The sequence below is a fragment of the Rutilus rutilus genome (assembly GCF_951802725.1).
Source record: "Rutilus rutilus genome assembly, chromosome: 10".
Taxonomy (NCBI): Eukaryota; Metazoa; Chordata; class Actinopteri; order Cypriniformes; family Leuciscidae; genus Rutilus; species Rutilus rutilus.
Genome location: NC_140215.1, coordinates 21,748,851 through 21,769,058, shown reverse-complemented (window position 1 = coordinate 21,769,058; position 20,208 = coordinate 21,748,851). Strand labels below are relative to the sequence as shown.

General features: G+C 38.5%; 1 protein-coding gene across 1 annotated transcript in view; it reads right to left on the bottom strand.

Moving 5' to 3' along the window:
• The window catches only part of igsf3 (immunoglobulin superfamily, member 3), a 167,909-nt gene that overhangs the window by 36,828 nt on the left and 110,873 nt on the right, over positions 1-20,208 (bottom strand). The window contains exons 4-5 of the mRNA XM_084420277.1: positions 15,293-15,679; positions 8,584-8,991 (exon numbers count right to left, since the gene is read on the bottom strand). Of these exons, the coding sequence (XP_084276403.1) occupies positions 8,584-8,991; positions 15,293-15,679 (795 nt within the window). The remainder of the gene's footprint in view (positions 1-8,583; positions 8,992-15,292; positions 15,680-20,208) is intronic.

Genomic DNA, 20,208 nt, shown 5'->3' with positions numbered 1-20,208 from the left:
TTCACTCAGCAACCATTTAGTTGTTAATTTAATTATCATGCATAATTTAAAGATATTATTCCCTTATTAATGATAGACTTAATTTATATTTTAATCAGTAAATGTTCAGTCACATGAAATACAAATCTACTTTGCACATTTGCATATCATCATCATTTATTTGTGAATTAATTTAAACGTTTATTTCGTTTCCTAAATGTCTTTTTTATTTCATTTTATTATGTCAGTTGGTGTTTAAAAAGTAACTAAAACATCATTAAAAACAGCAATAAAGCTTCATTGTACTATAAAACTGGAAATAAAACTGGACTAGTTAAGCAGATTCCTTAATGTTTTCAAATGATTAAATCATAAATAAGGGGAACCAAGGTTAACCACTTTAAATTTAATATAACACTGATATAATACACCTTTTACTTTTGGCCGACAGACCTCAATCAATTTAGATTTTTGGTCTTCATTACAAAAAGTTTGGGCACTTCTGATCTATTTAAAAATGGACAATGTACATTAACAATAAATTAATATTAAACTAATAAATTGATTAATTTCCTATGATGTAGGATTTTGGGCATAGCACCATTCCCTAACTCGATGCTTTCTTAAAAAACAACAACAAAAAATAAATATTAGATAATAATAAAGATAAAAGTGTGTGCATTGCTACAATGCTTGTTTTTTTTTATATATATTCCACTGTGATAAGATTGCCATTCTGTTGAAGTACTTATTCTCTCCAGTGGATCTCCTATTTTTGTTTGACAGTACAAACTGAGGCCTGAACGCGCTGCCCCCAGACCCAAGCCTGTCACACAAGTAAACACGATGAGAGAACTGCAGGTGACTTTGTGAATTCACTGAGTCTCTGAATCTGCTAATTGGCATATAGACAACAAGACTACTCCCTGGCGTACTGCTACTGCATTGCTCATAATCCACAATATCTTAGGAAAAATAAACTCATTACAAGGGAATGTTTTGTCTTCCCATTTGAAGAGGCAAATGGAAATTTCTGCATGAGATTTCTGGAACTCGAATAGTTTTCCTTGTGGAAGGGTAAAGCATCATCTGGCCACTTCTGAGTGTTTGAGCTTGATACGGATGACAGCAGCTGGAGGCCATACGGAGCCGGAGACGGCCAGATCCATTCCCAGCCTTCCTGCCAGTGCCCTAATGATGCCACACTGCTGGGCTGTAACAGAGGGCAGGTTAACGCAAAATCTGCTGGGCACAAGCTTTGCCCAGATCTTAGCAGCACCACAGGGCTCTGGCAAAGTTAAGGAAGTAAATTTCATTTGGTAAGCCTCTGTGTCCTTCAATTATGCAAACTATTAAAGTAAAGTTAGATGTCTATACTATCAGACTACTCTGTCTGCATGCTAAGCCTCAAAGACTTCCTGGGAGAAATCCCAAAGTTCAGACGTTCACTGGGCTGACAAAGGCTAGCAGGAGTTTGTTCTATTTGGGAGGAAAGCTTGAGATCAGTAGAGTTAATCTACTCTGCGTTATTTTGATAAAATTTGGACAAGGTGACCTGTAGCACGCCAACTCAATCCTGCGGGCAGCAACCGAGGAAAGCGGCCAAAAGGAGATTACACACACATCCCCTGTTTATTGAGCACATGCAAACTAATCCTGCAAGAAAAAAAAAGTAGTAGACTGCTGGATCCTATTTTTCTTTTTCTACATTTAATGAGCTCAGTTTTGCTCAGATATCGAAAAAAGATTCTCAAACGAGGATTATTGGTGGATTTATAACAGTTTTCTGCAAAGCCATTCGGCAGCTAAAACTACTGTGCTATAGCAAAAGTAATCATATTTTCCCTGAGTTGTGAGATTGAAGTCAGAATTGAATGTGATCAGATAAAAAGATTGTGTACTATGAAATAATGCCAGGAAAACACATCTTTCTATCGTGTTGTCTTAGCTGCACCAAAAAACAAACATTAAGCAAGACTTGCGTGATCCAATTCAGCAAACGCACAAAATCAAACGTTTGAATCAATCTGAGGAATCCTTCACTAAATTAAACAATGAATCAATCACTAGTCAACTAATTCACTTTCAGTCACAAGGGATGGGTGATACCACTTATATTCTTTCTAATTTGATTCCAAGTGTCATTAATGCTGTTATTGATCCTAACACCGATACTTCTATCAAATTTTGAGATTTCTGGCAATAAAATGGGCAACGATTGTTATATCAAACAATACAAAAACTCATTAACCTATAATACGTCACGTTTAGCTAGATTGTTATTTAATGGACTGAAATAACTCTAATTTTCTCTGTCATTATCTCGAGTAAGCACCTACTTGTTTGAGCTTACTCCTTTTTAGATGAGCATAAGGAGAAATAGTTCCTATCCTAAACAAGCATTTGCAAACATTTACACTATTATATTTAAAGGGAATCTTTTTTTCTCACCCTCATATCATTTCAAACCGGTATGACTTTATTTCTTCTGTGGAACGTAAAAGGAGAAAATCTGAAGAACATAAAAGATGATGTTTTGAGAAATGTCTCAGTGTTTATGTCCATACAATGGAAATCAGTGGTCAACAAAACTTTAGTTACATTCTTCAAAATATGCTTTTATGTTCAGCAGAACAAAGAAAGTCATACATACAACAACATGAGGCATGTCAAAGTCGACAGATATCCCTTTAAAACATTGACATTTATTACTAAAATAGCACAAACGAAAACAACAAAGTTTATTGGATGATCAGACGTGGAAAGAAGAGAGAGAAATGAACAGAGGAGATTCTGAAAAATATAGGACAGGCTTGAGCATGTGTGACGTCAATGATAGGACGTTTACAAGGATTGATAAGAGAGAAATAAAGACAAGAAGGCATTTTAAAGGCATACGTTTCATGTTTTGATGGATTCCAGTGCTTTAGTCTCTTGTAAACACATGATCAGAAACGGCTTCCTATCCATCCTTTGTTTGACTGCAGACAGCAGGGAACCATGATCAATGCCATCTTCTCTAGAGTGCCGGGCTATTGGACACATACTGAGAGTGATTCTTTATGGAAACACTAACACAACAGCTTTCACATACACAACCTTTCTCAAATTCCAACATTTTTCCCACTGTTACTTTGTGTGATCCACTGCACACAGTTGTAATAACTAATCAATGATCGCAGGAACAATCACGACACCAGAAGAAGTGGGGAAAAGGGCAGCATGAGCTGCCGTCTGAGAGGAACGAGCCCAGGCAGACAGAGCTGTATTGTGTTTGATTATTCCAGACATACAGACATGCTCAGAAAAACATGTGGCGTACACCCAGCCTCACGCACAGTGGGAATAGAGATTTCAAATCTAGTAGCCTGACACAAGGGGAGGCTTTAGTCGGCCTCTGGATGCCTTTTCACGTCAAGAATCGGCCCTCTACAACTGGGTATTACTTTGGTCTCTGTTAAACTGTTTATAACAGATATCTAATCCAAATTCTTCCTTTCTGTAAGTGAGTATTACTATTTAAATTTTATGGTTCATAATAAGATAATAAACCTTTCATAAAACACATGCAAGCGAAGGAAATCTGTGAGGCCCGTGTGAAGTCACTCAGGGTCCATTCCACAAGCCATCAGGATGGACGTGAGACTTATTGGGTCCGGGTACATTTTTAAAAAGTTTTTTAAAAAGTCTCTTATGCTCATTAAGGTTGCATTTACAGGAATTTGATACAGTAAAAAAAGTAATATTCTGAAGAAATTATTACAGTATTCTTTTTTTAATACATTTTAAAATGTGTATTATTCCTATGAAAGCAAAGCTGAATTTCAGTCTTCAGTGACACATTCCTTCAGAAATAATTATAATATGCTAATGAGGTGAAAAAATGATCAGTGATGAAACCAGTTACACTACTCAATATTTATTTAAAAAAAAAAAATCAGGATTCTTTGATGAATAGAAATTTCAAAAGAACAGAATTAATTTAAAATAGAAAACTTTCGTAAAATTATAAATGTCTTAACTGTCACTTTTGATCAATTTAACTCATTCTTGAATAAAAGTATTAATTTCTTAAAAAAAAAAAAAGTATTAAAACAGCTCTTTGAAGACATGGAATTTGAACAGACACTACAAAGGTCGTAATATGACGCACACTCTATGGTGTCTTTTTTAAAAACATAATTCAACAAATAATACTCCTGAAATATAAAAATATCCAACTTACTGCTGCATTCCTGCAGATTTAAAGTTTGCATTCTTTTAATTCAGCTAAGAGGTCACGCCATAACGTATTCTTCTTCTGTTGGTCACATGTATTCACGTGACATGAATTCGCAGGTCAGAGTTCACCTTTGGTTCACCTGTCTCTTACATTTGCATGTGTACGAATGGCAGTCAATGGAATTAAGATTGTAGTGTGATCGTCTCTTAACCCCAAACTATTGAATGGTAGTGGACATGAAAATAGACATCTGCATTTCATATTTTAGGAAGACAATACGGGTAGACCTGTTTTTGTTTGTTATTTAAATCACCAAAAGTTTGTAAACTAAAGAAAAATTCTCACACAAATATCTCACCTAATAGTGTGAGATATAGTGTGCTCACGGATATAGAAATAGTGTGCTCACGGACATATGTGCCATTAAACCTAAAAATTTATATGCATCCGTCATCCAATTAGCATGCTGGGAGCTAAAACTGCTTTCATAGCAATAAAAAAAAGTAAATTGTGGCAGAATGTGTGTCTGGGCTCACCTCTGGGTGTCTTGTGTAACCCAGCCAAACGATTCCACCACTACATGGTGGCTTGCAGCCAGTCAGCACCCATACCACTGCCAGACACTAATGAGCATGTTAAGACACTCTCAGCAGAATAACTCCATAAACTGGACCCTGCTTCACACCCTGTCCTGATCCTTCATCCATACAGTCACCCAGAGTCAATGCTGGAAAACACAACACTGCTATTTTTACTCACCACCACCAACACACCTGTCAAAGGGCAAGAGCAAAGGACACAAACACTATCTAAGCCACACGGACACATAAGAGTGATTATCACATGATCACGTGCACATCATACTCGAACAAAGTGACTCCTGCTGCATCACACCTGGAGAAGTCTGTACTTTACTCTGTAAAGGCAAAGCCGCTGACATGAAGAGCATCACGCTGCTACTCTTTGAGCTTCAAATCAAAAGCAGAGCTGATGAAACACTTCAACAAAGCTGATCCAGACAGCAGAGGAAATAAAAATGATCAATGTCAATCGCAGAGGAGGAGCATAGATATAAATAATTAAGAGGAAAAAATAAAATAAAAAAGCTGTGTCTTTGTCATCTCATCAAAGCTTCGATACGCAGGAAACATTAAGACTAGACGCTGGATAATATTCCCAACCTTAAAGCTTCGACAAATGACTTTCCCAATCCTTTGTGATTACCACATACATGGAACCACAAAAGCATGTTTTTTTTAACTTTTTTATTTTGAGATAAATAAAATAACTAAATGATAAAGTCACAATTGCCTTTTTATTGTTTTTACTTTGAGTCGGAAACTTGCTTTGACTTACAAAGAGCAAAATATAAATTATACATTTTTATTTAATATAGAAATTTCCATGACTTATGGAATACTCTGCATACAACCAGGGCAGGATGGAGGATGACTTAAAAGTAATTATATATAAATAATATATATTATTATACAATTATATACACAGTATATATATATATATATATATATACAGTGAGGAAAATAAGTGTTTGAACACCCTGCTATTTTGCAAGTTCTCCCACTTGGAAATCATGGAGGGGTCTGAAATTGTCATCGTAGGTGCATGTCCACTGTGAGAGAAAAAAAAATCCAGAAATCACAATATATGATTTTTTAACTATTTATTTGTATGATACAGCTGCAAATAAGTATTTGAACACCTGTCTATCAGCTAGAATTCTGACCCTCAAAGACCTGTTAGTCTGCCTTTAAAATGTCCACCTCCACTCCATTTATTATCCTAAATTAGATGCACCTGTTTGAGGTCGTTAGCTGCATAAAGACACCTGTCCACCCCATACAATCAGTAAGAATCCAACTACTAACATGGCCAAGACCAAAGAGCTGTCCAAAGACACTAGAGACAAAATTGTACACCTCCACAAGGCTGGAAAGGGCTATGGGGAAATTGCCAAGCAGCTTGGTGAAAAAAGGTCCACTGTTGGAGCAATCATTAGAAAATGGAAGAAGCTAAACATGACTGTCAATCTCCCTCGGACTGGGGCTCCATGCAAGATCTCACCTCGTGGGGTCTCAATGATCCTAAGAAAGGTGAGAAATCAGCCCAGAACTACACGGGAGGAGCTGGTCAATGACCTGAAAAGAGCTGAGACCACCGTTTCCAAGGTTACTGTTGGTAATACACTAAGACGTCATGGTTTGAAATCATGCATGGCACGGGAGGTTTCCCTGCTTAAACCAGCACATGTCAAGGCCCGTCTTAAGTTTGCCAGTGACCATTTGGATGATCCAGAGGAGTCATGGGAGAAAGTCATGTGGTCAGATGAGACCAAAATATAACTTTTTGGTCATAATTCCACTAAACGTGTTTGGAGGAAGAAGAATGATGAGTACCATCCCAAGAACACCATCCCTACTGTGAAGCATGGGGGTGGTAGCATCATGCTTTGGGGGTGTTTTTCTGCACATGGGACAGGGCGACTGCACTGTATTAAGGAGAGGATGACCGGGGCCATGTATTGCGAGATTTTGGGGAACAACCTCCTTCCCTCAGTTAGAGCATTGAAGATGGGTCGAGGCTGGGTCTTCCAACATGACAATGACCCGAAGCACACAGCCAGGATAACCAAGGAGTGGCTCTGTAAGAAGCATATCAAGGTTCTGGCGTGGCCTAGCCAGTCTCCAGACCTAAACCCAATAGAGAATCTTTGGAGGGAGCTCAAACTCCGTGTTTCTCAGCGACAGCCCAGAAACCTGACTGATCTAGAGAAGATCTGTGTGGAGGAGTGGGCCAAAATCCCTCCTGCAGTGTGTGCAAACCTGGTGAAAAACTACAGGAAACGTTTGACCTCTGTAATTGCAAACAAAGGCTACTGTACCAAATATTAACATTGATTTTCTCAGGTGTTCAAATACTTATTTGCAGCTGTATCATACAAATAAATAGTTAAAAAATCATACATTGTGATTTCTGGATTTTTTTTTTAGATTATGTCTCTCACAGTGGACATGCACCTACGATGACAATTTCAGACCCCTCCATGATTTCTAAGTGGGAGAACTTGTAAAATAGCAGGGTGTTCAAATACTTATTTTCCTCACTGTATATATACACACAGTATATATATATATATATATATATATATATATATATATATACACACACACACAGTATATATATATATAAAAAAAACAAAGACACGCCATTAAAAATTGCTATGCAAAAAAAAGAGCTACATTTTACTGCTTTCTAGAGAAAGACAGTCTATAAATGACTGACTTACAGATGTTTCTGCAAACTAAGTTGGAATAGAAGAAAGTATTTGAAGTATAAAAAAGTTACACACTTCATCTTCAAAGCAGAAGACATATTGTTTGTTATCAAGAACTGATCAAGTATCTTTTCTAAAAACCACTCATTGTCACGCAACACACGCTGTCACACAATGTGTTTACTTAGAGCATCTGCCAGCTTGCTATTCAGTCATGTTTTTCTTTTCTGCCATGTGCAAGCATGTGCGTGTTCTCATTACACACACAGTTAAAGTGCAGGCTGTGAAGTCACGGCTATTGATTGTGATGGAAAGCTGACAGACAGTGTGTCCCACTGCGCTACATTAACATGATGCTATGTAAGCATGATCATGACTGAGCGATTGACTTTATATAGAGGATCCAGCTTTACAGCGCACATGCCACTTCAACATTCACTCTACTCCACTTGAGTGACTACATTTTCCTGTCACTGTGTGAGCTCAAGTGTGAGTTTGCATATGCTTGTGTGTATGAAGCAAAAAACAACAGAATATTTATGATGTCATAAATATGACGTGTTGCTGACAGTAAAAATACACTGCATGAGTACAAATATACTATATATGCAAATACGGTGTCAGGAATGTACTTGGTGTGTATTGTGGTACTTGGTGCCTGGTGTGTATTGTGGAAACTGTGATGTATATATATATATATATATATATATATTTTTTTTTTTTTTTTTTTTTAGGTTTCTTTGATGAAAGAAAGTTTCAGTATTTATTTGGAATAGAAATCTTTTGCAACATTATATGGGCCAGATTTACTAATAGCTTACATCAGCTAACTAATAGCTTTACCCAAGACATGTGTGTGTGTGTGTGTGTGTGTGTGTGTGTGTGTGTGTGTGTGTGTGTGTGTGTGTGTGTGTAATGGTGTCTAAGATATTTTTTTAGCAAGGGTTCATTTAATTCAATCAAAAGACTTAAGACATTTAGGGCCGGATATACTAAATAGGGCAAATTAGCGTGAGAGCGCAATTCCAAAAAAGCGCCGATATATATATAATGTTCTTTCTTTCCCCTCAAACGGTGTATGTGGTCTTACCAACTGATTTTACTGTAGTGGTCTTGATGGCGGATTCGTCTCCAATCTGCTGCCAAATCCAGTCTGGTGCAGTTCCACTCTGGGACCACTCGATGGCGCTGCATCTGTACTGGCCCTCATCTGTGGGGAAGGCATTATACAGGAACAGGGTGAATGTGTCGGGCCGAACCCGCTCCACTCGAATCTCTCCATAGCTGCTGCGCTCCCTAAAAGTGGGCCCAGGAGTGACCGTGCCCTCACGATCCACAGAAGCCACGTTCACGGCAGGACCCGCGTCTTCCTTATCCGTCCACTGCCATATCACTGACAGGGGACCCAGAGTGTTGCTCACAACGCAGGTCAGCTGAATGGTCTCCCCCTCCATAATCTCCGAAGAGTTACTGGATAACGACACAGTGATGTTACTTCCTATGAGAGACAGACAAACAAGAGTGGAATTTAGACATTGTTCTTTGGAAACATGACAGTTTATTATGATAATTGTAGAGTAAATTTACATTATGTATGAGTAAATTACTCATGACAAGCTATACAAGAAACTCCACAAATTATCATTGGGTGAAAATTTTAAGTACTTTTAAAGTCCTCCTGCACAGCACTCAATAATTTTATCCCTTAAAACGCATCTTTACAAATCAAAATGACATATTTAAACACATTTTATGTATTGCTCTCTAGAACGTCGGATAGCTAATTAATTTGATTACCCTTTGGCTTGACAATGTTATCAAACAGCTTATATTGCTAATGTTACACAATCCATGTTCCCGTTCACCATCAGCCAGACAATTGCCTTCTAAAAAACAGCATCCTTAGAAATGCTACAAACATCATAGAAAGTTAGTGGAAAAAGACATATACTTGATCATAACATCATATTCATTCTTCACCACATTTGCTATATGTACCCAAATTTTCCTGTCCCTTTTTAAAGGTTTCTTGTGCTCACTGTTAAAATTCCCACAGAGCATGGCAGGAATGATAGGAAAATCCCTGCCCCGCACATTGACGGGATTTGTTGCAGTGACGGTAGGAAACGGGTGGTTTCAAACCGTGTTTTTGAGACTCTCTTTGGTACACTGCAGTTTTAAGGAGAAAATACTTGGCAATGTCAATGACTGATGTATTTACACATGGTTTGTCTTAAAGTATATTAAAACACCGCATAGAGCACATATAAGCTAAATTAAAAAACTTGTTTTTCACCACAGGGAAAGTACACAATAACACCATTTTCTGTGTATGCATTAGGCGAGCAACCCCATCTACTTGAATGAAGAAAGCAGGTTACCAATACATTTAATTAACACATCAAATTAGCAATACATTTGTATCATCCGCTTAGTTTCTTTAGCCCAATTTCAGGCTGGTCAAGCTAATGCACATTCTAGAGCAATATGATGAGGTGATTCCTTTACTAATGAGGCAACAGGTTCATTTTAACGGAAAGGTCAGCACTTCAGTTTCTCTCATTAATTTACCACTGCAGATGGATGCTGATAATACCTGAAGCAAAAACACACAGTTCCAGTTCTCCAACAGGTTCCTTTGAGTTCTACTGGACAGTGTATTTTTTCATTCATTTTCTTCACATTCTTCATTAAAGAGTTGTAAGACATGAACTAGCCACCCAGATGAATCACACACTACCAGACTAGATTCAAAGCAATAAAACATTTAAAAGTCAGAAAAAAATGTTTTCCATTTATATTTCGAAATGTAATATATTTCTGTGATACCAAGTTGATACTCTCGTACAGAAAGAAGAAATTTGCAATGGTTTACGGGAATGGGCAAGTTTAATGGGCTATGGGTAGTGCATCTCTTTAATTTAAAGAATTGTTTTTGATTGAAGTTGAAAGTGGCTTCTACAAAACCTTTCATTAGGTATGAAAGGTTTATACTGTATCTTTTTGTGGCGCTCTACAGCAGGCAAGGCCTCAGACTAGCAGGACTTTTAGGGTAGTTTTCTCATCAAGAGGTCTAGAGCCTGAGAGATCTTGTAAGTATCAGTGTAGATCAAAGCCTTCATAGACATCTCCAGAGTTCTCGACAGGGATTTCACACCACCACATCCCTATAAAAGCAGTGTGTGATAAAACAAAAAATAGGACTTTAAAGAGACAAAGTTTGCACCCTTCCCATGGGTCACCCGAGCCTCCCTTCAGAAAGAGTCTATAGCAGAACTTCTTGAGAAGAAAACCGCCATGACCAATCGGGCAAGGAACACAAGAGGCTTTGAATTTATGCATAACAAAAGCGAAACATCTGGGGATGAAACCTCTTCAATTGCTAATGTGCTCCTTTTCTCAGAGGACATGAAATAGAAGTTTACACAATGATCAGCTGGAGTATAGTACATGTACCGTCGCTCAACCTAGTCTCTCAGTCTCGTGTATTGTCTGAAAGACCTACTTAGATAGTTGGTGTGGCCTTAATCATAGAGAGAGAGAGAGAGAGAGAGAGAGAGAGAGAGAGAGAGAGAGAGAGAGAGAGAGAGAGAGAGAGAGAGAGAGAGAGAGAGAGTGTGTGAAGAAAGGGCTGAATACTGTGTTGTCTTGACTCCATGCTGTAGCTATCAATATACTGCTCTAATAACCCTGCAAAAATCTCTGTGCAGTTATAGTTATAGTTGTGGTGTGGACACTGCTTTTTTAAAACTTTTGTTATAGACATCATCCTGAATGAGAACAGGCCTGGTCATCCAAACCTGTATGATTTAGTTTTCTGTGAAAGATAAAAGAAGATATTTTAAAGAAAGTTTTTGTCCATACGATGAAAGTCCATGAGGTCTAAAACAACAACATTGGACCCCATTGCCTTTCATTGTATAGACAAAAAACACCAAGACATTTTTCTTTTATGTTCCATAGAAAAAAAAATTGTCATACATGTTTGGAACAATGTTAAGGTTAAAGGGTAACTCTCGCCAAAATGCAACCTAGGGATCGACTATTTTTGACTGTCAAAATGCCGGCGGACACAGCTACAGTGAGTTGTTCAAAATCTTTCTTTTTAGTAAACTGTGTACACAAACAATATTCTCAATGCTCGAGTTCATGTGTAGAGCCCCTGGTGATACTTCGAGCAAAGTTTCATGTTGTGTCGAGCCTTCTTGGTGTTTTAAAAATAGCGATTTTTGATGCTATCATAGAAGTGCCCCAAGCACTCCCATTCAAAAGGCAATTTGACCGAAAACGAAAATACGGTCAAATTTGAAAGTGGCGTTTCCATTCTAATTACGCTTTTACACGAAAGTTTGCCGATTAAAGCCTGGAACACACCAAGCTGACGGTCGGCCGTCGGGCAGTTTTTGTGCGTCGGCCGACTAAGTTTCCTCAGTGTGTTCCGCACCGTCGGCTGAAATTGGTCCTCGTCTGCTTTTTTTCGGCCGTCGGGCCGTCGGCGAAAGAGGGAACTCTGATTGGCTGTTCAGCTTAGTGAACGAGTCAGTGCACAAGAGTAATAGCAAAACAACGAGCAAAGTCAAAACTGTACAGATAGAAGGATCTTCTAATGTTACGTCATCTTACCTGAGTGTTCCTTGGCGAATATTTCAATATTAACACGAGAGGAGTGGAATAAAGAAAGTGTTTAGCAGGATTGATATTCAAAACGGTAAGCACGCACTGCTTTGTTTATGGTTTGTGTATCTGCAGCCGGCAGCATCGGTTTCCTTTATTTGAATGACGAATATAGACGAATATATCTGCAGAAATAGACAGTTGTCTCATTTACACGCAGGTGCAGAACGCGCATTCTAGCTAACAGTCGGCAATGTTCAAGTGCAGCTTTTTACCCCGACGCGAGGCGACAACACAGTTGGCTTTCATCAGCGCTAGTTCGTCGGCGTCGGCTTGGTGTGTTCCAGGCTTAACAAAAAGACCCTAGGTTGCATTTTGGCGAGAGTTACCCTTTAATAAATGATGAAAGAATTTGAACTTTTGATTTGAAGTCCCCCTATGGTGAAAATGAAGCTTTTAATGTTGTTTATATGTCTATGTGGTGTTTTTAATATGCTTTAAGACAAACCATGTGCAAATTCATAAGTCAGCACTATTGCTGAGTATTTTCGCTTTAAAACTGCAGTAAAATTGCTGTATGAAATTGCTGGTGTTTCTGACGTCACAAACTACCTTGTAACCAATCACATGAAAGTGTGATCGTCAACAAGTAGACCTCTGAGCTGGTGTGAGTGAGTGGAGGTGCATATAATTTGCATATTTATAGAATGAGGCATATACTAAATGAGGCAAGGGTGTAGAGTTACATTCAAGCTATTTTAAGGCAAGAAAAAAAAATATGTATATGTAATTTTAATGATCAAAGATGAGTTTTAAGGGATACAATTATTGACCACAGGGGGACTTTCAGAAGGAAATTGTCACTATGAGAGGACCAATTACGGTTTCTTGATGTAGCCTTTATTAAGGTTCTTGTAGAAACTTGTAGGTCCTTTTAAACCCTCTAAAAGCAGATCCCCTGGGGAGAAGGAAGGATTTCCCTCAACCTATAGAGTCTGATAGGACCGTTGCTGAAAAGGGCTAATTCGGGTAGCCAAGGTCCAAGCAGAACAGATGTATTCTTACTAACCTTTGATTAACCTCCTCTCCCCCATCTAGCTCTCATCAACTCATTGAGCCCAGTTGTGGTTTCTTTGCCTGGGCACAGTCACATCCACCTTGGGGATCTATCAAGGCTGTGCTGATGGCGACGGTATTCCCACCATCATTTCATGCTTGTTAGACTTGGCTTTTCGAGTAGCTCTCGCTTGAAATGCAATGCTATTTCAAGGGCTTTCAGGACTCCACAAAACGAGTTGTGAAAAAATGCTGTGCATTAAACAATTTTACAGTCCTGTATTATCCACTCACAAGCACACCACCAGTGGCAGTTACTCTGAAAGTGCAGCTTAGTATATAAACAATAGTAAAGCTACCCTTTCAAACAGAACTCTTTTGAAGGTATTTAATTGGGCATCGTCTTGTTTAATAACTAGCATGATCATCAGATGATAATTTAGTTTAACAATCGGAGTAGCATTTACACTACTGTTTATATATTTGGGGTCCAAAAGCCTCTTATGCTCACAAATGTTGCATTTATTAGATAAAAAATGTATTAGATCAAAAATTATGTAAAAACAAGAATATTGTGAAGTATTAGTCCAATTTAAAATAGCCATTTTCCATTTTATTATTCATGTGATGGCAAAGCTGAACACATACATACACACACACACACACACACACATACACACATACAGTGTTGGGGAAAGTTACTTTGAAAAGTAATGCAATATTGCACTACTCCCTTAAAAAGTAACTAATTGTGTTACTTAGTTACATTACTTTTGTGTTACTTTTTCTCACCTCTTCTGGGTGTTTTATAACAAAAAAAGTGCTATTTTTGGCCAAATGTAAAGACCCTTTCACAACAAAAGTGAAATAATAAGCCTCAGGCTGAAGGAAGTGCAAATTCACTCCTGTATAGTAGAGGGCAACGCTCAAACAAACCTTTCAGCTCTGCTGCCATTCTGGATAACGGAAGAATAGGATGCAGGAGAAAAAGAAAAAAAAAGTCATTTTTGCTTCAGCAGCAAGTACATTGGTCAATAAACTGAGATTAAACGCATAAAATATTTGTTTTATTTAACATTTAATTTTTGGAGATTTGCATAGTCTGATTTTCCATTTGACTGATTTTATTCATTTTGAGGAATACTGAATCTTTTTTGTGCAAGTGAGATGAGTAAATGTACGCTTACATTTAGTCTAGAACTACAATAACCATCATTGTTTACACACAACACCTCTGCACTTTTCTCAACAATGGAGAGCTGTCAGTCAATAAATGGGAAAACAAAGTAACTCGCGTTACTTATTTGAAAAAGTAACTGAGATATTTTGTTGTAAATTTTAAAAAGTAATGTATTACTTTACTAGTTACTTGAAAAAGTAATCTGATTACGTACCTCAAGTTATTTACATGTTTCCCCCAACACTGTATGTATATGTAACCTAGATTTTTACCCATTACTCCAATATTACTAGCCATGTGAACCTCTATACAAACGTTCTGTCAGATTATTTGATGTACATTAACAAGCTCAAGTACTGTAAAAAAAACTCAACTTCTAAATCCCATGCCAACACGTTTTTCATGTTTTGTCAGGCTTTTATAATGAGCTGAATTTTGAAAGTTATCAGGATTTTGTTGTTCAAGTAAACACACACATGTGACAAAAACCGATGTAGCATTCAGTCACACACACTCCTTACAAGAAAAGCTTTGCTATTTTGAAAACAGCTAAACTACTTTTACACTACTGTTATTTTTTCTCCCATTTACAGTACTCAGTACTTCCAACAGTGGGAGTCTGTGCACTATGAGAGAGCACCTGGCACAAGAACTAAAAAACAGCAGACAAAATATTGGTTGATACTGAGTGTATACTTTAGAAAGCATCAGCAAGAATAAGTAGAACTTAAATGGCAGTTTGCCTCCACAATATTACTAAATCAATTTCTGAACTCTCTACTGCTAGCTTAAAAGCTAAACTAGATCAGAATAATGTACATGTTGCACATCAGAAGTGAGGCCGAAAGGTTCATAATTTCATTTAATAAGTGAGCTGTTGAGAGATATCAGCCTACTACTCTAGGGGCCGGTTAGAAACAGAGGGCCGATGAAGAACTGTGATACTCACTCAGAGGGGTTACAGTGATCTGAACGTTTCGGGACCGCTTGCTGCGGTCGATGAAATCTCCAGTGGGGGTCTTTTCCCGCTCCGTCACCCTGCAGATGTATTTCCCAGAATCCTCCGGCAGTAGCCGCTGCAACTTGAGCAGGTGGATGGAGGGGCTCTCTTTGCGCACGGTCAGGAGGCCGGACGCTTCTCGCTCCACATAGTTGGGTCCCAGTACGGGCACGGCGCTGGGCCCGATCACGGCTACGGGTGAGCTGCTGAAGACCCACGACACCGAGAAGAAGCGCTCTGGAACATTCTGAGCGTCAATGGTGCAGCGGAGCTCCAGCGGCTCACCAGCCGTGTAGGCCCGGCGCTCGGTGTTCACCTGGATACTAAAGTCCCGATCTGCGAGAGAAAGAGAGAGAAAAGCTGATTTAGCCATGACAAAACAGTCCACATTAGACTAACTTCAAACCGACACACATCAAACGCAAACGAATCCTCATTTATAGGACTAATTTTCTTATGATATGCAGTTTGCGCGCCTCATCAGTAAAGCACTTTCTTCACTTCATTTGGCTTCTTCAGAGGTGATTGCCCCTGGGCTCTAATTACTACAACACACTTCCTGAGAAACACTCTAACTACATAAGTACATGGCACTGACGCAGAGACAGGACTCAGGAAATGTACAAGGGGGGATGATGATGTGTGTTTTTACATGCAGTCATTATTTGCGTTTCACGCTGTGCACTTCTCTCCAAAATAACAGCACAGTAAACAGGCCTGTGCTAAAAGAGGAATTCACAGATCACAGGGAAACAAAGGCCAGTGGCTGTTTTTCCTTTTCTCCTGTGGTACTCAAGCAGCATGATGCTCCATTAGGACATTACTGCCCGCCTGAATGGAGCCGGTCTGCGTATTAGGACTAAATCAGCACGCTTCAGACAGATTAATTAGCAGTGGAGATGAAGAGCTGCACATGGAAACGAATGGAAAATCAACAGGATACATTAGGCGGATACATATACCCCTGTATTCTAAATCAGTCTGTTGTGGAAGAGAGGTCATCCGAATGTAAATTATGTCTGTGTTTGTGAGATGACTGCTGTTTGACTGATTTTTTTTTTTCATGGCCAGATCAGTCTTTTATAATAAGCATCAATGGCTAATCAGCACATTCCATATCAATAAATATTCTAAACTCCTACTTTTTACATCTATTATCAATCCTAGTAAATTTTGGATTAAAAGGGTGGCAATCAATGGGCATTAATCAGGGTTGGGTGATACACTGAATATTCAAATTAAATTGTGAATGAAGCAACATTTGCAAGGATTTTAATGTAAAGTTAAATGATTAAATAACAACTTAAAAGCTACATGACATTTCTCACTAGCAATGTGATAACGGCTCTGTTCTTGGAGCAGATAAACTTACAGTTTCGCTATTAATAAAAACGCTGCTTTCTTTCTCTAATAACTGCATTAATAACTGCATTAGGCTGCTATCAGTGGCTCAAGTCTCCGTTACTAGCTCTAAAATGACGTTTTGGAATTAACAACGGAGGCTTGGGATTAAATGCGTAATAAATTAGTCCTACACACAAGAGCATTTTAATGTGTCATGACAGATCACTGTAGAGCCTCAGTTAAAGCTGCTCGTGAACTGATCATATCTTCCTTCTAGTTAATTTATAGCATCAAATAAACATGAATGAACATAAGAAGGAATGTTGTTTAAACCGCGGAAAGACGTCAGTACACAGTGTTTCAAGTTCAAGCCCTCCAACATTAATCTACTACCTCTCCTGACTGCTGTGTCGGCACTCGGCAGATGACGGAGTATGATTGGTCAGATCGCCTGTCAATCAAACTCACTGCGAAGGGTCAGTTGTAAAATGTTTAAGTCTTAAAGGTACTGTACCAAAATGCATTCCGCTTCAGAGAGAGTGAAAAATGGTCATGTAACACTAAATAACCAATGTTTTGGTGCAAGAATCCTTGACTCTGAGTGGAGATTAGAGAAGACTTTTAACAGAGCTGAGAGTGGATGTGAAACCGTGAACTGAATCAGTTGCTTATAAGAAACTCATTTATCATGTTTATTGGTAAGTGCCTTTTTCAAAGTTTCAGAATGTGGAGCCATTTACAGTAAATGGTCTTTGAAAGCCTTTAGAGATAGTCATTTGTTTTAATGCAACTTAAGCACCTTCCGGTCAAGTGTCCCAGTTTCTAACAAACAACACTAACTAAATACACATAATGATTTTGTGAGTTTGTTACAGCTCACATTTTCTTTAAAAGATGCTGGAAATTGCATACAGGAAGGGTTCATTAAAAACACTGGGAACTTTATTAGAATGTTGTTTTTAAACAAATATTTAATGGATTTTCAAGGTGAAGTCATTACGACCTGATCCTTTAGTATGCAAGCCAGGCTTCACCTGACTGAGATTCCCATTAGAAATTCCAGAGAGCATTTCAAGAGCAACACTGAGACGAGAGAAGACAGATTTGTCTGTAATCCCCTTTTCTAGCTGGCTGTGTCCAAGTCCCCTTCTAGCTAGACAAGATGCTCACTGGGTTCTGTCCTGTTAGGCACAATTGAAAGTGCACTTGTCTGTGCAGGAGTGATTGGGTGGGTCTTTTTTTTGTGGGATTTGAGCCAGTTTATGTATTTTCATTTTTAGTTGACTGAATTGACTGGGCTGGATTGGCCGGAAAAGTCTGGTTTCAGCTAGTAGCTGTGTTTTCTAGCTGGTCATTTTCTAGCTGGTCAACAAACCAGTTACCAACTGGTCATGATGCTCAAGCTGGTTTTTGGAGCACGGTGGCCAATAACCAACTTGGTCCAGCTAGAAACCAGTAACCATGTTCCAAAAAAACACATTAAACTGGATTTTCCAGCAGGGAAGCTCAAAGCTGGAGAAGAGAGCCACGCGATTACGCGCTCGGTCATGTGTGATTACTCCATTTTGCATATTTATGTTGACATTAGCTCAATGCACACCATATGTCATGTTCATAACATGTGTAAACGTTTGTGTGTTTTCTCTCTTCTGTCTGTTAATGTGTTTTATTGCTCTGGTGAACTGTGGGGGAAAAAAACAGAAGTTGTGCGGTAAGCATTAATAAGACATCAGACGGCTCATTGAAGCACAAACTACAGCAGATCGATGGACTCGTTTTGTGACAAAGCTTTTGGCAGCGATTCCCATACAGCAGCTTGTTCATACAGCCCCCTTCCAGCTACCACGGTTATAACCGCTCCATCGCAACACAATTGTCTCTTTTTCTCTCTCTCTCTCTCTCTCTCTCTCTCTCTCTAGTTAGCTGTCATACAAATCTATTGTGCATACTAAATTCAAATCTAATGGCGTCATTCATGCTGTGAACCCTCAATCCTGACATTTCCTTCCCATTCTAAATTCTTTATTCATGTGACTTTGAGAGTATCCCTCTCCTTATGAATGCCACATTTGTCCACAATCATCTTATTGTACTGTACTTGACTATAACAAAGCTGTAAAAGGAGGTAGAACGTCTTCATAATTAGATTCTAATAAGTTGCCAACCCCTGAGGTCTTGGGTTCTGGGAACATAGTTACTTTGTGTGACTTTCGTACAAAGCACTTTTGTACTCCTGTCTGTCAATCATCTCTTTTAGGGCACATGGAGGAGAAATTATGAAGTATAACTAGTGTACTCTTGCTGTCTCCCTCTCTGAGCTGTCGTGCAAGCTGAAACATCACTGCAAACTGTGGGATTATTTGTACAATTACTTGCTGAATAATTCAAGATTTATTTTTTAAAGCGGAAATATTTTTTTGTTTTTGATCTCTTTTTTGTTGTTGTTGCAATACCATCTCCCTTACATTTTTTTTGGCTTTGATTGCATAGTACAGTGGGTCCTTGATCAGTGAACGCCCTTGATGATTGCTGCATGACTGTTTCTCATATGTGCAAAATACACGTACATTAAGGTTGGGCAAGATAGTTAAACTCAATATTTCCAGCCTTTTTTCAGTGCTTATATATTTATATATCACATTTATTTTTTTTATTTATGAAATAATTACAGTACTGTTCCAAAGTTTGGCTTCAGTGAGATTTTTGAATGTTTTATGCTCATCAGAGTGCATTTGTTGAAGTGTTTTCTACTTTAATATATTTCAAAATATATGTTTTTCCTGTATGGCAAAGCATTCTAACATTCTGATTTGGTTATTAGAGAAATAATGCACACCCGAGGTGGTAATGCCGTTACACCTGTGTGCATTCTTTTTCTAATAATTCAACGGAGTCAATTAATCCACTTGTACTACAGTTACCACACCTCAAGACATTCTTCAGATGTTATATTTCAAGAGATTTGTCAGGTTCTTGTCCTTAAAGAGCCACAAAACAGTATTTATTGCTTAAATTTCTTTTAAAAAAGACCAAATTTGAAAGGTGAGACTTTGTTTAATATCAAAAGTAACCTGGTCTGTCCTGTCTGTCAGCGCGTTTCAGTGTCCTCTCTGCTCTTCGATGTATTTTTCACTGCGTGAGAACATGGTGTGGTGTGAGAGCGGCGTGGCTTGTCAGACATAGCAACAGTAACTAAAGGGGGCGGGTCTTTGCGAACAGTCAGTTGGCTAGACTACAGATGTAGGGTAACATTGTTAGGGTGGAGTCACATTTACCATTGCTTGCAATCTGCTTACAAAATATAGTCGTTTCAAAAGAAATCCGTGTGAATGGAAGATTCACACAAGGGCGGAAATGTTCCAGAAGCAGATTTTGTTCAAGTTGGTCATGCAAATTCACTGTTGACCAACAGAAAGCTGCTTGATTTTAAAGTGACTTCTGTATGAGCGTTGCTTCATACATTGCTACACTATTTACAATTGACCTTTTTTTGCCCAAATTGCAGCAAAATGTGTCCATAA